The 22,346-nt window shown below is 40.2% G+C and overlaps 1 protein-coding gene across 5 annotated transcripts in view; it reads right to left on the bottom strand.

Moving 5' to 3' along the window:
• Positions 1-22,346, bottom strand: part of LOC126174987 (leucine-rich repeat flightless-interacting protein 2) — a 259,584-nt gene that overhangs the window by 35,382 nt on the left and 201,856 nt on the right. For all 5 annotated transcript variants that reach the window (XM_049921466.1, XM_049921467.1, XM_049921468.1 and 2 more), the window contains 2 exons: positions 20,344-20,509; positions 1,703-1,888 (listed from right to left, as the gene is read on the bottom strand). In XM_049921466.1, coding sequence (XP_049777423.1) covers positions 1,703-1,888; positions 20,344-20,509 — 352 coding nt within the window. The remainder of the gene's footprint in view (positions 1-1,702; positions 1,889-20,343; positions 20,510-22,346) is intronic.

Below are 22,346 nucleotides of genomic sequence, written 5' to 3'. Positions count from 1 at the left end.
TCTTTGGCGCTGGATTGGTCCCGATGGGCCAGTCGCATGACCACCACGATCACCCAATCAGTCCCCAACAGACTTTTTCCTGTGGGGATATCTGGAGGGCCTTGTGTACGAAACAGCTGTTACATCACTGGAAAACCTAGTGGGCACGATTGTTGTGGCAGCAGGATGTCTTTGAGATACACCACCAGGTATCTTTGAGAGGGTGCGCCATTCAATGCAGTATTGATGTCAGGCGTATCTCGATGCATCTGGACAAAACTTTGAGCATCTCCTGTAGCTGGTGTCCATTTGAGGTATGTGACTAAATAACTTCAACACCATTTAGTAGCCCCAGATGGCCTTTGTGTACCCCAGTTCCTACGCAATTACTGATTATTGTTGTATGCCCCAAGTGCCATGTCAGTTTGTAAATGTATCTTTGAATCGCCTTCTATATCATACATATTTAAAAAAGGCATATAAAAACTCATGTAACCGAGTGCAGCATTGTGTTAAAATTTCATCTCTGAAATTGTTAAAGAACTTAAAGAGGTACACAATTTTGCACAAACATACATTTGCATTTTTATGCATATAGATTTTTGAAACACTTTTTGCAGCATACACTGAAAATACACCTTCAGAAATTCAGTTGAAGTTCTTGATGTACAGTATAATAGTATGGTGACAGACAGGTTTCAGACTGCAGAAAATTCAGAAATCATCTACAACAATTTTCGTCATGAACAGTTCCTGTCATTGTTCAAAATAGCTGCTCGACTCTGCAGTGTATTCAGAACCCCATTCTTGGGTGAAATTGTTTTTACAATAATTAAATTAAAGGAATCAAGCTTGGGAGTAATGTCCACATTTCCTTTGATTATTATTTTATGTGTATGTTCTTTTTATTGTGACTACAAAATTAGAAATGTACAACATTTTGAAATTAAGTGAACAGCTGCAGTCACTACCGGATGCTTTCCCCTAATCAAGTGGTTTGTGCATTGTGCCCTCAGAGTGGGAGATCAGCCAATAGTGCTTGGGAGCTGTTGGGTGGGCTCCCCTTGTGCCCAGCCCTCTCCTAAATGTTAAGCACTTCTCTAGAATGTTCTCTCAAATTGCTCATTTTTCTCTGATAAGAGCTTTTTCCCTGAACATATAAATTGTCCAAAACAATTATTAGCCTTGGAATTAATGAATTGAAATATACAAGATCACATACCTTCTTACAAAGTAATGAGTGCCTAACCTTTCATATGTACTACAAGCAGATGTTCTAAAAACTGAATTATACAAAATTTGCCAAATTTAGTTGGACGCTACAACGCAAACAACATTATCAACATACTGTGAGTCAAAAACATTATATTGTCATAAGTATAGTAATGAAAATTCTTGCACAATGTAAATTATTTAGGAGTAAAGGAGACCACTCACTTAACAGCAGAGACACTGAGATGCCAACAGCACACACACAAAAGAGAAATAAAGTATAAAGTGTGTATGTGTGTGTGTGTGTGTGTGTGTGTGTGTGTGTGTGTGTGTGTGTGTGTGTGTGTGTGTGTGTACTTTAGCTCATCAAAAGATTTATTCCGAAAGCTAGCCCGTTTTGTTTCTCTTTTGTGTCTGCCTACATCAGTGACTTGACGCTTCGGCTATTCAGTGAGTGGTCTCCTTCATTCCTACATTTTTATAGTATGTTTTCAGAGCATTTTAAGCTTACTCTGCAGATCTGCAGCTATACCCGAAGTGTCTGGCCCATTCAGGCTGGCAACAGAATTTGTCAATCCTGTACCCAACCCCGACACTTTATGCTGACGGCTGCGTGACTCCTCGAGCTCCAACTTGAGATGACGCACCTCATCCAGCAGCTCATTGCGTTCCTCTGCTATCCGACGCAGTCGTACATCTGAAAACATTTTATAAACACTGTCTGAGCTACACACACTAATACATTTGTAGTTACGGCTACAAAAAAAAACTGATATTGCTTACACAGTAGATAGGTAAGTACTCTTCTTACTCTTCCCATGTTTAGCTACTGTCCTTATAGAACCAATAATAAGACTAACCTAGGCACAGTGTTAACTCCAGTTAATGGACATAAATCTATGTTGATATATTTTCAACTTCTTTCAGTATATAATCTTTAAGTTTAAAACACGGCAACAAATGCCAATATTGGATATACAGGGTGGTCAGAAAATGTCTGAAACGCTTGTCATGATGTTGTAGGGCAGATTGTATTGAGACATAAATGTTAAGAAAAAAATGCGATACGTTGCGCCATTTCCGAGATATGTAGCTTAGAAGCTAGCCAATCAGGTCGTTTCGCGCTCAGATTCAAACGGCCTGCGAGGGGTGGTGTTGCCAAACGTATGTTTCATGTTGTAAGCATATGGCTATAAGGCTACGTATTAAAGGCTGTTGCCTTATTGGGCAGCATGGTCTGAGGGTAGAAGGCTAGACATGAGAAATGCAAGGTCCTGGGTTCGACCCCCAACAGGATCATTAATTTATTTTTATTTAACCAATTTGTTGTTGTTTGAACGTTTATGTACAAATTTCATGTTACTAAAGGATTTGTACAACTTATATTTACGTAAAACCCATTGGCGATGGGCACAAGTGCATACATTTATTCCAACAGCTACAGCATCCGTAACGTTCAATAATTGCTTATGATTGCATTGGACAAAGGTCTAACAATATGTAACTGTTTGAACATAATTATAGAAAATCAGTAAAACTCATACATAGTCAATAGCCATACATGTAACAAATACAGGGAAAATAATGATGAACAAAAAAGAATACAACTGATGTTTTGTCAAGTCTTTAATGTAACAACATAATTTCCAGGAGCAAAATTTAACAATAAATCTTCACAGTAGCTGCTCAAAGTGTCCTCCTCCAACCTGACGGCACACATTGCAACACTGTGTCGTGGAGTCCGCAAGCTTTCCGAAATCAAAGGTTTTCCTGATTTCATCAAAGGCTAAAATTATCCTTGCAAGAAGCTCTTCGATTGTGACTACCGGGATCGCGTAGATGATTTGTTTCACATGCCCCCACAGATAAAAATCTAACGGCGTCAGATCTGGTGAACGAGCTGGCCAGGGAACTGGACCACCTCGGCCAATCCACTTTCGGGGATACAACGCATCTAAATGCTCACGTACTGTAGCAGCGAAGTGCGGCGGTGCGCCGTCATGTTGGAACCACATTCCTTGCCGGACCGCCAGTGGAACGTCTTCTACATACAGCAGAAGGGCATTTTTATGGAATGCTAAATAAGTCTGTCCATTTAAATGGGGGGGGGGGGAGTAGGACGGGACCCACCAAACAGTCGCCCACGATGCCTGCCCAAATGTTTACTCTAAACCTCTGCTGATATGATTTAACATAAGTACCATGCAGGTTTGCGTCTGTCCAAATGTGGCTGTTTTGGGAGTTGAATGGTCCTTCCCTGGTGAAACATGCCTTGTCTGTCCACAACACCATCCTTTCGAAATGCAGATATTCGTTACATTTATTTAAATACCACACGGAATATTGGTAGCGAGAGGGATAGTCCCCGTCCACCACATCGTGCACCTTCTGTAGGTGGTACGGAAATAGGTCTTCGTCATGTAGGATGTCCAATACTACAGCATGCGAAACCTGTAGCGACAAACAAATGGATAAATTTTACCATGTGTGGTTTGCAGGCATACATTAAGAACATCGGAATAACTTTACTTACCCCCAAAGCATTACCAATGGCCCTCTAGCTGATACTAGGTGTTCCAGCAACCGTATCGAGAACATTTTCTTCTAATTGAACATTCCGTAAATAGCGCTCTCGTCCAGAATCAACATTTGTTACAGCAAAACTTCTGGTCTCCCTTAACCATCTATCAACCGCTACGAAGGTATTCGCACATGGAATAACGCGGTTGGGAAATCTTGTGTTGTAAATGTTGCGGGCCTCCGGTCCATTTTGACCTGCAGCGCCATAGGCTAAATGCATATCGGCGTATTCCTCGAAGGAGTACCGATGTCGCGCCATGTTACCACTACGTGTGTGTCAAGCCTACCTCCATTGTTGTTCTGTCACACCTGCTTTCCGTGTACCTTCGCAGCTAAGTCTTCCGACAAAGATCGACTGCATACATACAATTCCCGATAGTGATCGAATGACAAGCACATAAAGGTTCACTACACAGGCCGAGACGATTGGAGTCTGATGTTGTCATAGCATAGATGGTACCGCACACAATTGCTGACCCGTTGGTCCTGGGTTCAATCCCTGCTACAGGTGAATATTTTCCCGTATTTGTATTTGTATTGCTCTCTCGTTCGGTTTGAGCAAACCACATGGAGAATACTTTTGGCAACACCGCCCCTTCCACGCTGTTTGTATCTGAGCGCGAAACGACCTGATTAGCTAGCTTCTAAGCTACGCAACTTGGAAACGGCGCAACATATCGAATTTTTTTCTTAACATTTATGTCTCAGTACAACTTTTCCCACAACATCACTACAAGCATTTCTGACATTTTCTGACCACCCTGTAGATGTGTCATTCAAATGGGTTATTATAAAATTAAACATTAAATAGCATTAAAAATCTAGTTTAAATTAAGTGAACACATAGGTACTGTCATTACAAAACTGTACCATTGCTTGAATCATAAAAGGCAAACTACAGCTGAATCGTCGCACATGGTAACACATCAGCTTTGCTCCTAAATCTAGGTCCTTGTTCTGAATTTTATAAGCCTGACCACTTGTGTAAATTGAAGTCACTGACACTGCACAGTATAATCCACATCATGTCAGAAACTGAGAAGATGCGCTATTACTATATTCAATAGCAATTAATGGCGGGAAACAAAATTTCATCAAAAAGCCCACAATTACACTTGGAATAAGTGCAAATCATGGTGCAAATTACACAAATGTGGTTTTATTCATGTAAGAGGACACAGAATGCAAACTAGAGCTGAATCGTCACATATGGTAACACGTCAGCTTTGCTCCGAAATCTAGGGCCCTGTTCAGAATTTTATAAGACTCACCACTTGTGTAAATTCAAGTCAATCTTTCCTGTAACAATATGTCTGCTTGTGTCTGTGTATATGCGGATGGATATGTGTGAGTGTGTGCGAGTGTATACCTGTCCTTTTTTCCCCCTAAGGTAAGTCTTTCCGCTCCCGGGATTGGAATGACTCCTTACCCTCTCCCTTAAAACCCATATCCTTTTGTCTTTCCTTCTCCTTCCCTCTTTCCTGACGAGGCAACCGTTGGTTGCGAAAGCTAGAATTCTGTGTGTATGTTTGTGTGTCTATCGACCTGCCAGCGCTTTTGTTTGGTAAGTCTCATCATCTTTCTTTTTAAATATATGTATATTAACTGCTTGAAATAAACTGGTTGTACTATTTTCTTATTTAGTCCTGATACACACTCCAAGCTTCTCTGTGCTGACTTTTCATTTACAGATAAAGTTTTAGAAATTTTAATTCTGAATTAAAATGGGATTTGGAGTAGGACCAGGTGAATCTGATGGAACCAAAGGAGTTGAGGTTGGAGATCATGATCTGGACTCACAGTGAAGAAGAACTCTAGAATTTCCTCTCCAACCTCAACTCCTTTGGTTCCATCAGATTCACCTGGTCCTACTCCAAATCCCATGCCACTTTCCTTGACGTTGACCTCCACCTGTCCAATGGCCAGCTTCACACGTCCGTCCACATCAAACCCACCAACAAGCAACAGTACCTCCATTATGACAGCTGCCACCCATTCCACATCAAACGGTCCCTTCCCTACAGCCTAGGTCTTCGTGGCAAACGAATCTGCTCCAGTCCGGAATCCTTGAACCATTACACCAACAACCTGAAAACAGCTTTTGCATCCCGTAACTACCCTCCCGACCTGGTACAGAAGCAAATAACCAGAGCCACTTCCTCATCTCCTCAAACCCGGAACCTTCCACAGAAGAACCCCAAAAGTGCCCCACTTGTGACAGGATACTTTCCGGGACTGGATCAGATTCTGAATGTGGCTCTCCAGCAGGGATACGACTTCCTCAAATCCTGCCCTGAAATGAGATCCATCCTTCATGAAATCCTCCCCACTCCACCAAGAGTGTCTTTCCGCCGTCCACCTAACCTTCGTAACCTCTTAGTTCATCCCTATGAAATCCCCAAACCACCTTCCCTACCCTCTGGCTCCAACCCCTGTAACCGCCCCCGGTGTAAAACCTGTCCCATGCACCCTCCCACCACCACCTATTCCAGTCCTGTAACCCGGAAGGTGTACACGATCAAAGGCAGAGCCACGTGTGAAAGCACCCACGTGATTTACCAACTGACCTGCCTACACTGTGAAGCGTTCTATGTGGGAATGACCAGCAACAAACTGTCCATTCGCATGAATGGACACAGGCAGACAGTGTTTGTTGGTAAAGAGGATCACCCTGTGGCTAAACATGCCTTGGTGCACGGCCAGCACATCTTGGCACAGTGTTACACCGTCCGGGTTATCTGGATACTTCCCACTAACACCAACCTGTCAGAACTCCGGAGATGGGAACTTGCCCTTCAGCATATCCTCTCTTCTCGCTATCCGCCAGGCCTCAATCTCCGCTAATTTCAATCTGCCGCCGCTCATACCTCACCTGTCTTTCAACATCATCTTTGCCTCTGTATTTCCGTCCCGACTGACATCTCTGCCCAAACTCTTTGCCTTTACAAATGTCTGCTTGTGTCTGTGTATGTGTGGATGGATATGTGTGTGTGTGCGAGTGTAAACCTGTCCTTTTTTCCCCCTAAGGTAAGTCTTTCCGCTCCCGGGATTGGAATGACTCCTTACCCTCTCCCTTAAAACCCAATCCTTTTGTCTTTCCTTCTCGTTCCCTCTTTCCTGACGAGGCAACCGTTGGTTGCGAAAGCTAGAGTTTTGTGTGTATGTTTGTGTTTATTTGTGTGTCTATCGACCTGCCAGCGCTTTTGTTGGGTAAGTCTCATCATCTTTCTTTTTATATATATATATATACACACACACACCTAAAAACAAAGATGATGTGACTTACCAAATGAAAGTGCTGGCAGGTCGACAGACACACAAACGAACACAAACATACACACAAAATTCAAGCTTTCGTAACAAACTGTTGCCTCATCAGGAAAGAGGGAAGGAGAGGGAAAGACGAAAGGATGTGGGTTTTAAGAGAGAGGGTAAGGAGTCATTCCAGTCCTGGGAGCGGAAGACTTACCTTAGAGGGAAAAAAGGACGGGTATACACTCGCACACACACACACATATCCATCCACACATATTGTGATATTATTGGATTTAAGACATTTTGCATATGAGAAAAGGACAGCCACCAAGCTGTAGTTTGCAGTGATACTAAGCATGACAACACGAGAGTAAAAAAAAAAAAAAAAAAAAAAAAAACGAAATCTGTTTATAACGTTCGCCTACACCAAGACGCGCGGCCAGCGTTTAAAAGGTACTTTTAAATACTATGACTCGCTGGGCGCAGATATTTAAAATCATTGCCGCAGCGCTTGATAGCAAGAAGCTGCGAAACAGAAGAAAGAACAATTTATCATTTGTTAGGAAAATTCTAAAGTCTTTATAGTTGGTTGTACTTCTGGTCGCCGATATGTTAACATGTACTTCATTACCTTTGATGTTTGGTTGCTGACTTGTTAAGACGTGTTGTGTAGCACCGCTACAAGTTTAGTGTGAAAAACCACGTTATCATCAAGAAAGAAAACGCTTTTGTAAACCTAGTGACGATAAAAAATACTTACGCGCACGCCAGGACATTTAATTTTTACAAAATATCACACATACAAAAGCAGCGATTGTTGGACTGCTCCATGTATGAGAAAAACATAAAAATGTAAGTTTTGTATTCATTGTAAATTTGGTAATGTTTATAGTTTAACGCCTTTCTTCTTTGAGAATATATTTTTCCTCCACTGTACAGAAAATCTATGCTTATTCTTTTCTTTAAATTAACCACAAATAATGTTTATGTTTAAATGAACTTTGTTACAGGTTCGCTCTTTATCGCGGTGTGTCGATTGTATTTGGGAGACCATTAACGTGTTCAATTTACGATCTGACAACTTTTTTACAAAATTTCACTGTTTTGCATTCATTTCCAATTTTTTTTTTTTTTATTACTCAAATAGGTCCCTTAGGTAATTTCATTGAAGAGTCTGATTGCGTGAAAGCAATCCGGGTTAAGAGGTCATTTGAGAAACTATTTTCACGCAATCAATCCGTACGTCTCCTAAACACAATCGAGAACCGACGCATCATCGATCATTCATTAATTTTTCTCTTTTTCCAAGTCGTACCAAGAAACGGCCAAGGAGAACTGCCGTGAGTACGCAATCTAGTGTTAAAAGGTTGCATTCTTTATCTCGTCGGCAAACATTGCCATGAATTATCAACATCAATGTTATATTTGGTTAAATCTGAAAAGCCAAACAAAAAACCTTTTAACGCTAGATGTGGCGCCCGAACAGGGACTCGACTAAAAAACTAATTTGTTCTTTTTATTTTCATGCTACCATCTGGAGAAAATTGGAAGCCAAAACCAGTGATAAAAAAAAGGACGCATATGCAGAAAATCGCAGCAAGAATCCACAACAGCAATAAATAGCAGCGCACAAGACAACTAATGTGAGTACGATGTTTCATTACGTTTGAAGCTTTGCGTACCGAGCATTCAGTTGGCTCGTGACATTCACTCTCTACGCTTTTTTCCTTTTTCTCAAGCAATTTAATTTCCAAATTTCTGTTTCCTTTTGCTATTAGATCCGCCTCTATCACATCATTTCGCTTACAATAGTTAGAAATAGTTAGCAAGAATTTCCATTGTTGTGCATTTTAGTAAATCACAATGGCCGCCAGTTTCAGTGCTCTATAAGTGTTTTTCATTTATTTTATCACTCCCGTTGCCATATTGGCATTTTCGTGTGTCAGAGTTTCAATTGTTTATAACGCGCAAGCAATATCTGAGAAATCAGGACGCGAAATCCTTCGCGCACCTGACAAGTGAAAATCATAATTTTTTAAAAAAATTATCTTTTCTAGCTCGTGCAGTGTAACTACTTTAAATTTACGATGGCTGATGAGCAACCAAGGCAACTTAGACCGCGCGCGGGTGTAAACAAACCTGAATCTCGTAGTGAGGGAACAACACAGGACGAAGTGACACGTGAGCTGTCGGCGCCACAGATCGCGTCGCAGTCACGTGAATGCTCGCTGTCAGATATACTAAAATTGTTTGCTGATATGAAAACCAGTTTTGAAGCAAACATGGGTAATCTTGACACTCGAATGGCACAGTTAACAAACCAAAGTGACAATATTGAAACGCAAATCAGTCAGTTGACAAACCAAAGTGACAATATTGAAACGCAAATCAGTCAGTTAGCAAACCAAAGTGACAGCAGGTTCAACAGTTTATAATCAAGGGTAGAGGACACTCAAGTGCGAATGAACAATATAAATTCTGTTATTACCGACATCCAAGCACAAATCAAAAAATCGAATGACACCATGGAGGAAAAAATTAAAGCCATTACCACTGCTTACGCAAGTGAGCTAAATGCAAGCGTACACGCAAAAATTGATAGTGTTCTTTCGATGGTGGAATCCGCCGAGACCAATATTGGTAGCAAGTTCATAGATATGCAGGCCCAAATAGATGTGTGTAAATCAATTGCGAGTGACTCTTTGAAACATTACAGTGATGTTTCAAAGAGAGTAAGCCAATTGACAGAAAGTGTCAACCACGTTGGCGAGCGAGTCGAAGACCTTGCTCAGCAAATATCCGATGTCAATATTGACAAAAAGATCGCAGATGTCAACACCGGTATAAGCAATACACTTAATAGGGAATTTGAAGAGTGGATGCAATCCAAAGAACAGTACATTGTCAGCAAGGTACACGCTGAACTAAAGGGTACGGTTAAATCTGCTACAGCAGAAATCTTAACTGCTCCCGGTACTTCTGGTGACACTTTAACCAGTGAATTAGGTGAAATCAGACGAGCATTTAGCCACGATCTTCCGGAATGGAAACGTCAGCTAAGCAATGATATAGATCAACTAAAACGACAAGTTACGGAATTGCAAGGTGACAATCAAAGTGAGTATTCGCTACCGCCAGAACATGATAGTCGTCAATATCCCGCGTGTCAGGTACAATTCTCACCAACAGTAAATAATACGCGTGACGAAACTTCTATGTCACGTAGTCATGCCGATCAACTAACACTCGTTGAACTAATGCGAGACGAGAGTGTGCTAAAACACAGAGTTTTTCAGCCTTTTATACCCGAAAAACGAAATATACATCCCATGGTATTTCTAAAATCATTCACAGGTGCTTTTCCGGAATCATGGAACGACAGGCAGCGGATACAGTTCATCTTAGGCTATGTACACGGTGAAGGATCAATTTGGGGTACAGAAATAATAGACAAATGTCACACCTATGCAGATTTTGAAAAGCATTTTTTGAATAAATTCTGGAGTTCAGGTATACAACAAAGACTCCGAAAAGAGGTTTACAACGCCGAACCTTTCAACACCAAAGGAGGAGGTTTGAGACGTTATTTTGAAAAATATCTACGTAAAATTCAGTATTGGGACATGCCCATTTCAACCAAAGATGTAATCATGATCTTAAAGTCAAAACTTCCTGTGTCAATAAGAGAAAAACTAGTTAATGTGAGTGAAGAAGACCTAGAAGCCTTTCTTTCTGTTCTTGACAATTTGGATATGATCTATGAGGATGTGCGTGCGAGCGCGCGGAATAATTATAATAATGGACCGCCCGCTACGCAGCAGCACATAAACTGTGTTAATAGAATGTCGTACCAACATAACACGGGACAACCAAACGCTCAGCCTTACGGCAATCATAACAGTTTCAACCGCCGTAATGGAAAACAATATAACAAACATCCACACCAGAATAGGTACAATCCGATTTATCAAAACACACAGCAACAATACGGTAATTCACCGATAAATCATAACGGTAATTACCAGTACCAGAACAACAAGACGAATAATGGAAATCGTCACAAGGGAAAGAAATGGATCAATTATAACAATCCACCACAGTACAGTCAGCCGAGTCACTTCACTCCCTCTCAGCAAATAAATTTTTCACAGCCGAAAAATGCGACATTTTCTCACCAACCCAACCAACAGTTCAGGAACAATAGTCAGGACAATTCGTCGGATGCTTTTCCTGACACCGCCGGTCAGAATAGCCAAAGAAATCCGACCATTTTCTACACACAGGCGAACCAAGCACCAAACGCGTCGTCAAATAACACGCAATCGAGTGATGCACAGTTCGTATGGGATACGAACGCAAGTTTTCAGCCTAACATGACACAAAATACTAGTCAAGTAAAAATAACTGACATTTCAGCTCCACCCCAGTCGGAAAACCATTAGTAGCTTCTTTAGGCCTCCACGGGGAAGCTGCGGAACCAATAAGCTCTCATATCTTTAACCACTCATACCAACCTAAGAAAAGAAGGCGCATGACAAACACATTAGCAAAGTCTTATCGTATCGTATAAATGAACGAGTGCTATTAAAGACCCACTTCAAACCATCTTCGATTCATCATAAGAATCGCAAGTGGCAGCACTTGTATGAAGGACCATATATTATCTTAAGAAAGCCGCACATCTATTAGCTGACCCTGTATCTGGACAAATAAAAGGATTATTTCATCACGCAGACTTGAAGAAATACCGAGTAAACCATTGAAAATATCTTAAGTTAAGCTGCTAAAATAAAATATACACACACTATAAGTTGTCATAGTATGTGTGAAGTACCAACGTATGTAAGAGTAATGCACAGGACTAACACCCTGTTGACCTGCCACAACAAGATAAGTAATTTATATGAGCACCTTAAGTAAAACACATTTATTGTAGGAGAGCAAGATTTGCCTTAGATGTAAGTTAGTTTTAAGTTAATTGAGCCATGAACGGCCACAGCCGAAAGAGCTGACAAATAAATATTATAGTAGGGACGTGCTAAGTGCCACCTGCTACCACTAGTTTTAAGTATAGCAAAGCTCTCTCCTCTTGAATGAAATAAATTAAAATGATCATTCAGACCAGAATGATTGCTCGTAGGTAAAAAAATATTGATTAATGTCGGTTACTCTAATGAGGTAAATGCTATGTTATGCATAAGGAGAGTGTGACAACGAATTTTATGAGACCACCTATGAAACGCAGCAGGCAATAAGCAGCAGCTTAGCATATAAGAATCAAGTAAGTCAATAACGATCCAGGTAGCAGGAAAGAAGTGCGCAACTCAATTATTTTATTATAATAAGGAGAAAACCGTATACGCTCATAACAATTTTACGGCACAGTGCAGCTGAAATACTTACAAAGACCATTTATAAATAAACTAATTTAGTACTAGAAATATCTATTTCAGGTCCTCGAGATACGACGATATTTTTTTTAGAAAACCAATTTTACGATACATGGAACAGAAGATAGTTAACGGACACAGTTCACGGCTAATGCATGGTTTAAGTAATTTTAGATATGCATAGAAAATTGTTTAGAGAGCTGGATCAGACGACACTGAAACTACTGTATCGATTTAATTAAGGTGATAATAATTTATGTTAAGCTCATCATATCAAACGTCATTAACACTGTGTCTTCAAATCTCTTCACTCCATCAAATTCTTTTGTGTTTTCCTCTAACCAGTATCCTTACCATCCTACCTTATCCAGTAGAGAAGTGAATTTTACGAGCTGGTTGCATGATTGATACATACAGGCTATACGAATGGATAGTCGTGACACATTGGTTGTCGACGGGCTATGCTTATTCTCCGCAAATTGCGAGTTCAATTAAGATTTGTTATGTGCAATTGCACGACAGGGAACACCAAGCTTCCCAATTTCCCTAATGGTAGTTTGAACACGAACTGTTCATCACGTAAACGAAGCCACATTGACTATGTCTTCAAACTAACGACGTAACAGAGAGAAAATAAAAGAGCTGAACTTGAGAAAAGAGTAACCATTGTAAAAAGAAAAGAATAACAAGATTTCGAACAAAGTGTAAACCTAAAGTGCCTTGGAAGCACAAACTACGAGCAAGAGACACGCTTTTCGTCAGGCCTTGTAGTCTCACAGACTAAATATTTCTTTGTAAATAATTTTTAGACATGATATGTATACTAAATGTTAACTGTACTTTGTAGTAATAATGCAGTCAGTAATAAATGGACACGTATATGCTGCTGCGTGTGAACCGATTATGGACAAGTAATTAATGGACACGTATAAAAGTGGTGCGTGTGAACCTTAACATGACGACCAAATAAATGTGAACACGAATTAATAATAACGTGTGAACTGAAAAGGTGATAAACTCCAAGGACACGTGTGAAATACCGCGTGTGAAGTAATGTTATAAGTACTTGTACCGCGTAACCGCGATGTAGAAAGCCGAAGCAAGTGATGCACTTACCACGAACGGTACTGTACGCCTTTCCACGGACACATTCTTCGAAACAGCTGCGGGAGTCGCCGCATCTGGCTGCTTCCGTAATCCAGAGTCGATGAAAAACTGTGTAAAAACTCACACCACAGCTAGTATACACCAAACGCTCTGCTTCTCGCAGAATACTGCTGCTAGCGTTGTGGGACTGTGAAGTTATTATCACGTGATTGTGACCAACGGACGTAACACTGTGTACGCTGAGCGCTCAACAATCAATTTTTCTTTGCACAACGAGCGCGGATGCCAAATGTGTTTGAAATGCATTGAAAATAAAATATGATAAAGCAATGAATTAAGCACTCATGTACCTTGTGAAATTATGAAGACACTAGTCAGAAGAGTCTTAAGCTCGATTTTCACAATTGCAACCGAATTCACTGACCAGGCCGAGTAATGACGAAAACGTGTCGAACCAAGTAAAACCAGAAAAATAGATAAATATGAGAACTAAGCATTCCTAAAAGAATGAGACCTTATGTACATAAACAATTGTTATCCTTACCTAATCCAATTTTCTTTTAGACTAAGTTATTAGTAAGTAAGCACATTCTAATACAGATTTTTTTTTCTGTATTTTTCATGTGCGAAAACATAAATGGAAGCACGGACAAGTGTCAAGTGAAATAGAGACCGCCACCATACGGCTCAACATGTTGCAGAACCAGTCTTCCAGTTCCTGACACACGACGTATTTCCAACGCAACATCACACCCCGACAACTAGTCCAACTTCTACAGTGAAAGTGATGCCCTACTTTTCCTCAACTGTGAAAGTGTAATCAATTTCCCCACTCAAGTGCAGTGCTATCATTTATACCCGAAGTTCTACCACTCCCAGTGCAACTCATACCTACCCAAGTGTAGTGAAACATTTTTTTTTTTTTTTGCAGGTCATAAAAGCCACAAATAAGTAAAGTGCTACGTATTTACTGCAAGAAATCTTCGACGAAACAACGACAAAAATATTCCTGTAGTATGTCACTGTAAAACAAGAATGTCAATTTTTTGTAACATATTTTTTCCACGAGTGCACACAGCACCCAGACTTCCTGCGAAGTCAAGTAATTTATTTCTTTGTTTTTTTTTATATTTATTATGCCATGTATAATGTATCTATGTATGTGTCTCTTTATCTTAATTTCATTATCTTTTACCGAGAAATGAACATTTGTTATCCTTGTACAATACATTAGAAAGGGCACAGTTCAATTGTCATGTAGTTACCTTATGGACAAATTACTATCAATTTCAGTCGTACGAATATACTTACCTGATACTCTGTATGTTAACCACTTTGCTTGATGTAATGTGTAAAATCGATTGTAAAGAATTTTTGCAAGTAATACTAACTTGTTTCACGAAAGCAATAATATCACGACTACGCGTGAGTCTCGATGATCCTGACGGAGTCATCGCTCCTCACGCGGGAAGCAATGTGATATTATTGGATTTCCGACATTTTGCATATGAGAAAAGGACAGCCACCAAGCTGTAGTTTGCAGTGATACAAGCATGACAACACGAGAGTAAAAAAAAAAAAAAAAAACGAAATCTGTTTATAACGTTCGCCTACACCAAGACGCACGGCCAGCGTTTAAAAGGTACTTTTAAATACTATGACTCGCTGGGCGCAGATATTTAAAATCATTGCCGCAGCGCTTGATAGCAAGAAGCTGCGAAACAGAAGAAAGAACAATTTATCATTTGTTAGGAAAATTCTAGAGTCTTTATAGTTGGTTGTACTTCTGGTCGCCAATATGTTAACATGTACTTCATTACCTTTGATGTTTGGTTGCCGAAAGAAAGAAAACGCTTTTGTAAACCTAGTGACGATAAAAAATACTTACGCGCACGCCAGGACATTTAATTTTTACAAAATATCACACATACAAAAGCAGCGATTGTTGGACTGCTCCATGTATGAGAAAAACATAAAAATGTAAGTTTTGTATTCATTGTAAATTTGGTAATGTTTATAGTTTAACGCCTTTCTTCTTTGAGAATATATTTTTCCTCCACTGTACAGAAAATCTATGCTTATTCTTTTCTTTAAATTAACCACAAATAATGTTTATGTTTAAATGAACTTTGTTACAGGTTCGCTCTTTATCGCGGTGTGTCGATTGTATTTGGGAGACCATTAACGTGTTCAATTTACGATCTGACAACTTTTTTTACAAAATTTCACTGTTTTGCATTCATTTCCAATTTTTTTTTATTATTCAAATAGATCTCTTAGGTAATTTCATTGAAGAGTCTGATTGCGTGAAAGCAATCCGGGTTAAGAGGTCATTTGAGAAACTATTTTCACGCAATCAATCCGTACGTCTCCTAAACACAATCGAGAACCGACGCATCATCGATCATTCATTAATTTTTCTCTTTTTCCAAGTCGTACCAAGAAACGGCCAAGGAGAACTGCCGTGAGTAAGCAATCTAGTGTTAAAAGGTTGCATTCTTTATCTTGTCGGCAAACATTGCCATGAATTATCAACATCAATGTTATATTTGGTTAAATCTGAAAAGCCAAACAAAAAACCTTTTAACGCTAGAATATACAGACACAAGCAGACATATTTAAAGACAAAGAGTTTGGGCAGAGATGTCAGTTGAGGCAGAAGTGCAGAGGCAAAGATGTTGTTGAATGATAGGTGAGGTATGAGTGGCGGCAACTTGAAATTAGCGGAGATTGAGGCCTGGTGGATAACGGGAAGAGAGGATATATTGAAGAGCAAGTTCCCATCTCCGGAGTTCGGATAGGTTGGTGTTAGTAGGAAGTATCCAGATAACCCGGACGGTGTAACACTGCGCCAAGATGTGCTGGTCGTGCACCAAGGCATGTTTAGCCACAGGGTGATCCTCATTACCAACAAACACTGTCTGCCTGTGTCCATTCATGCGAATGGACAGTTTGTTGCTGGTCATTCCCACATAGAACGCTTCACAGTGTAGGCAGGTCAGTTGGTAAATCACGTGGGTGCTTTCACACGTGGCTCTGCCTTTGATCGTGTACACCTTCCGGGTTACAGGACTGGAATAGGTGGTGGTGGGAGGGTGCATGGGACAGGGTTTACACCGGGGGCGGTTACAGGGGTAGGAGCCAGAGGGTAGGGAAGGTGGTTTGGGGATTTCATAGGGATGAACTAAGAGGTTACGAAGGTTAGGTGGACGGCGGAAAGACACTCTTGGTGGAGTGGGGAGGATTTCATGAAGGATGGATCTCATTTCAGGGCAGGATTTGAGGAAGTCGTATCCCTGCTGGAGAGCCACATTCAGAATCTGATCCAGTCCCAGAAAGTATCCTGTCACAAGTGGGGCACTTTTGGGGTTCTTCTGTGGAAGGTTCCGGGTTTGAGGAGATGAGGAAGTGGCTCTGGTTATTTGCTTCTGTACCAGGTCGGGAGGGTAGTTACGGGATGCAAAAGCTGTTTTCAGGTTGTTGGTGTAATGGTTCAAGGATTCTGGACTGGAGCAGATTCGTTTGCCACGAAGACCTAGGCTGTAGGGAAGGGACCGTTTGATGTGGAATGGGTGGTAGCTGTCATAATGGAGGTACTGTTGCTTGTTGGTGGGTTTGATGTGGACGGACGTGTGAAGCTGGCCATTGGACAGGTGGAGGTCAACGTCAAGGAAAGTGGCATGGGATTTGGAGTAGGACCAGGTGAATCTGATGGAACCAAAGGAGTTGAGGTTGGAGAGGAAATTCTGGAGTTCTTCTTCACTGTGAGTCCAGATCATGAAGATGTCATCAATAAATCTGTACCAAACTTTGGGTTGGCAGGCCTGGGTAACCAAGAAGGCTTCCTCTAAGCGACCCATGAATAGGTTGGCGTACGAGGGGGCCATCCTGGTACCCATGGCTGTTCCCTTTAATTGTTGGTATGTCTGGCCTTCAAAAGTGAAGAAGTTGTGGGTCAGGATGAAGCTGGCTAAGGTAATGAGGAAACAGGTTTTAGGTAGGGCGGCAGCTGATCGGCGTGAAAGGAAGTGCTCCATCGCAGCGAGGCCCTGGATATGCGGAATATTTGTGTATAAGGAAGTGGCATCAATGGTTACAAGGATGGTTTGCGGGGGTAACAGACTGGGTGGGGATTCCAGGCGTTCGAGAAAGTGGTTGGTGTCTTTGATGAAGGATGGGAGACTGCATGTAATGTGTTGAAGGTGTTGATCTACGTAGGCAGAGATGCGTTCTGTGGGGGCTTGGTAACCAGCTACAATGGGACGGCCGGGATGATTGGGTTTGTGAATTTTGGGAAGAAGGTAGAAGGTAGGGGTGCGGGGTGTTGGTGGGGTCAGGAGGTTGATGGAGTCAGGTGAAAGGTTTTGTAGGGGGCCTAAGGTTCTGAGGATTCCTTGAAGCTCCGCCTGGACATCAGGAATGGGATTACCTTGGCAAACTTTGTAAGTAGTGTTGTCTGAAAGCTGACGCAGTCCCTCAGCCACATACTCCCGACGATCAAGTACCACAGTCGTGGAACCCTTGTCCGCCGGAAGAATGACGATGGATTGGTCAGCCTTCAGATATATATATATATATATATATATATATATATATATATATATCTCCCACAAACTGTCTTGTGTTACATTGCTCAGGGCAGTTCTTTTTGCATTTACATAAAAACTTCACTGCATTATAGTAGTCAGGATTGATTGTCTCTGTGCAACAGTAATTAACGTAGTGTGTGCGCATGTGGGTGTGTGTGTGTAAATGTAATTTTGTTTTGCTGACTACTTCCTGGAATGTGATCAGTGAGTTTAGATATGACAGTGTTGTGATATAGCATTGTATTTGCCACATTCTATCATTTTCTCTGTTATTATTTTGTTTCTTTGATAATATACAGAATTCTTAAAGTATTCATTCTGTTTTGCATGCAATTTTGTGGGAGAGTAATTCATCTTTATGAGTTGATCAATTACGAGGTGTGATCGAAAAGTAACAACATTTTTTTAAATTTTGCAGGCTTTATACATTCAGTTCTAAGTTTTTTTATCTTGATAATAAACAGGTTCTCGATGTATGTTTATTTGCATTTCCAGTTGTTTTGAATATTTAGTTTGTTGTTGACAGTCAAAAAGCTTTTTTGAGTATTCAGGGAATTTTTACTCTAGAAAAAGGTGGATCAAAGAACTTGCATTAAATTTTGCTTGGAGAAAGTGGAATATAGTACAGCACCGCATTCGAACTGTTGACTGTGACTTTTGGTAAATCGACTATGATTAATACAAGTGTTTATGAGTGGTATAAATGTTTCAAAGAGGGTCGAGAAGATGCTGAAAAAGGCAACTGACCTAGATGCACAGCACATCAATTATTGATGACAATGTGAACATGTAGGAAATGGTTCTGGAAAATTGCCGAATCATCATCAGAAAGGTTGCCAGTGATGTTGGCATACCCTTTGGCTCCTGCCAAGCAAATTTTTGAAATTTTACGTGCATGTAATGTGTGGCAGAGAAGTTTGCTCCGAAACTTTTGAAATTTCAACCAAAAACAAGATCATGTAGACATTGCTCAGAAATTGCTGCATGAAGTGAAACCAGTGCCTAACCATCCCAACAGAAACTGCCTGAAGAGCCAAGACTGAAAAAAATTTGGCAAGTTCGATCGCATGTTTATGCTCTTCTCAGTGTTCCCTTTGATTACTACGGGATAGTGATCATATAGTCAATAAGGAACACTTCCAGGAAGTTATGCACTGTTTGCACGAAGCAATCCAAAGAAAAGACCAGGACTATAGCAAAACCACTTGAGGCAATTGCACCACAATAATGCTCCCACTCATACTTTAATGCCTGTTCATAATTTTTTGGAAAAAAAAAAAAAAAAAATTACATTGTCTCAGCCACCGTATTCATCGGACATGGCATCCTGTGACTTCTTTCTCTTTCAGATGCTGAAGAGAACCAGGAAACACCACTGTTTTCCACTGTTGATGAGATAAAAACAGAACCATTGAAGGACATGGACACTGTGCCAAAATGCGAGTTCCAGAAATGCTTCAAAGATTGGTAAAAGTGCTGGCACAAGTGTGTGATATCTGAGGATGATTATTTTAAAAGTGAACAAGATGTTGATGTTGAATTAATAAAGATTCTTTAAGAAAAACAAAAACTCCCATTACCTTTTGACCACAGCTTGTAGGTAAGTAATATCATCCCATGAAGTAGCACAGTAATATTAGACCCGTCCAGGCCAATATCCATATATTAATAAGCATAATAAGTGGTAAAGTTGTTCAAAATGGCATATTTTATACTATTCAAATTAAAGCTGTCAAAATTACAAGAGACTAACACAAGACATTAATTAGAATTAAAATTTCACTGCGTAAATGCTCATTTGCACTATGTCGTGTGTGTGGAAAAAAATTACGTCAACATATAAAAAAACAAAAACAAAGATTTTCTGACTATGTACACATAACAGCTGCATGTACATCACAAAGGTGTCACCTGTTACATACAAAGCTCAGTTACATAACTTACACTTCAATCTGTCCAATCCTTCAAACTGGATTCATGTCTCTAGATCTGGCCTATATGATCATGCATATTACCTAGAGTGCAATTTAGTATCAAATCATGAGTGGGACTGGGGATTCTTTCTATAAACAGGCAGGAAATCAGGATATTCACATTCTACATTCAGGTAACTTTTTTACTGTTCTATACTGTAAATAAGGAGTAAGACAGACTGTCTTACACTACAACAGCACGTGGAGAAAGATGTTCCACACTATGTGCATACTGCAAATTCTGAAAACAGTACTCACCCAGCGAGCCTTCGCCGGCTGTTCCAAGGAGTTCCGCGGATTCAATGGACACCAGTGCTCTTCGAGGTTTGGAAGGTGGTTGTCGTGTTGGGGTCCCACCACTTTCCCCTCCACTATCATCTTCACTTGACACCTGGTCATCGCCAACTATTGTCATGCCTGCTTCCTGCAAATTTCAGGAAAATGGTACTGTAGGAAGATAGAAACTTAACTCATTTTCAATAGCTGTACATATGAAAATACAGCTCCTGCTACACAATTTAAAATCTTCAAAAGTACAATTTTATCTCTGACTGACATACCTTAAATTTAGTCAAATCTTCAGTCACAAGGTGTCCAGTGTATCTCTCAAAATTACTATCTCTCTCTCTCTCTCTCTCTCTCTCTCTCTCTCTCTCTCTCTCTCTCTCTCTCTCTCTCTCTCCCCTCCCCCCTTGCCCCCTCTAATGACTCCCCATTTCAGCCAGTATAGTTATGAACCTTTTTGGAAAATTTAAACTGTTGTATGCTCCCCTACATTCAAATCTGTGCATTTCCATGACAGTGTGGTCCCATATGTGCCAATTCAGTTTTAAGACAATATAATTGATTTATAGTTCTACCCACACAAGCGTGATTTGTTATTTAAGGCTGAATAACAAGTACACTGTTTTTGTTCTATTGATATCTGTTTATTTCAGACCAGTTTTCGGATTATTTGATCATCTTCAGGAAACAACCTACTACCATCTGAAAGGTACACTAGTTCTCAGGTAACCAAACATTATAAGCAAACATACAAGAGTTGTGAATCAAATTTGTTTCTCAATGTTGAATTTACACTTTAGACAATGGCCAATATTAAGCACAATACATAATTAAGCTACCCCATATTACAGGTTAAATGGTTATGATGTTAAAGCTTGTGAGGTCTTGGCATTGGGTGAGAAACTTAAACTGAGCACTCTTCATTTATATTGTGCCACAAACATGTTTTACATTGTAAATTACATTTTATGCAATGGACAATATTAATCACACAAAACATAATATTGCTATAATATTGTGTATTTTAACCATGTACTGTAATTAATGCTGCCCATTGCATAAAATGTAATTTACCATATAAAATATGTTTGTTGTACAACATAAGTTACTAGCATTTAGGTAAGACAGTTCTCAAACAATGTCACAACCTCATAAACTACAGCTCATAACCATATAACCTGTAATAATGTAAGATCGTGTATTTTAATTATTGTGTATAATATTGTCCATTGCCTAAAGCTTAATTTACAATGTTAAAAAACATGTTTGTTGCACAACATAAATGAACAGTGCTCAGTTCAACAGTTTCTCAGTTAATGTCAAGACCTCACAAATTTTAACAGTATAACAATTTAACCTGTAATAGTGTGCAGTTTAATTATTTATTGTATTTAATATTGCCCAGTGTGTAAAGTGTAGTCTGAACATTAAGAAACAAGTCTGATGCACAACACTTTTATGTAAGTGGATTGTATCTTTGCTTATAACAGGGCTTAACAACTGGCCGGTTTTGAGCGCGAGTACTCGCGTCTGCTCAGGCACGTGCCCGCGAGCAGGTGCAAGGTCACAGAGTAGGGAGGGAGGGGAGGCCGCAGCGTGCCTATTGAATTCGCGCCGACTGTGTAACGTTTAAAGCACTACGATCAGCTCTAACAGTCATTGCGCTGGTTAAGAATCATGTCAAGCTGCCGTTGTGTAACCCCAACCATGCTTTCGCAGTTCAACCCCCATTGTATCTGTTCACAGAAAAAGATGGTGTTGCAAAATGTTTAGTATATCACAGAACGCTGAATTCTTTCAGGAAATTTAATTTGCAGCGACATAATATGTCGTACCACGCGAAAGACTACGGAAGTGGAAAATGTGATGGACCAGATCGTGCACAGGAAGTTATTAAACTTAAAAGGAAGCTACCCGATGAAGATCTGGACGACGAAGAAAAATCAACTGAGGCAGCTCTCAGAGTGAGTTACAAA

The sequence above is a fragment of the Schistocerca cancellata genome, chromosome 3, assembly GCF_023864275.1.
Source record: "Schistocerca cancellata isolate TAMUIC-IGC-003103 chromosome 3, iqSchCanc2.1, whole genome shotgun sequence".
Lineage (NCBI taxonomy): Eukaryota > Metazoa > Arthropoda > Insecta > Orthoptera > Acrididae > Schistocerca > Schistocerca cancellata.
The sequence above is the reverse complement of the archived record's forward strand: the minus strand, read 5'-3'. Positions and strand labels throughout refer to the sequence as shown.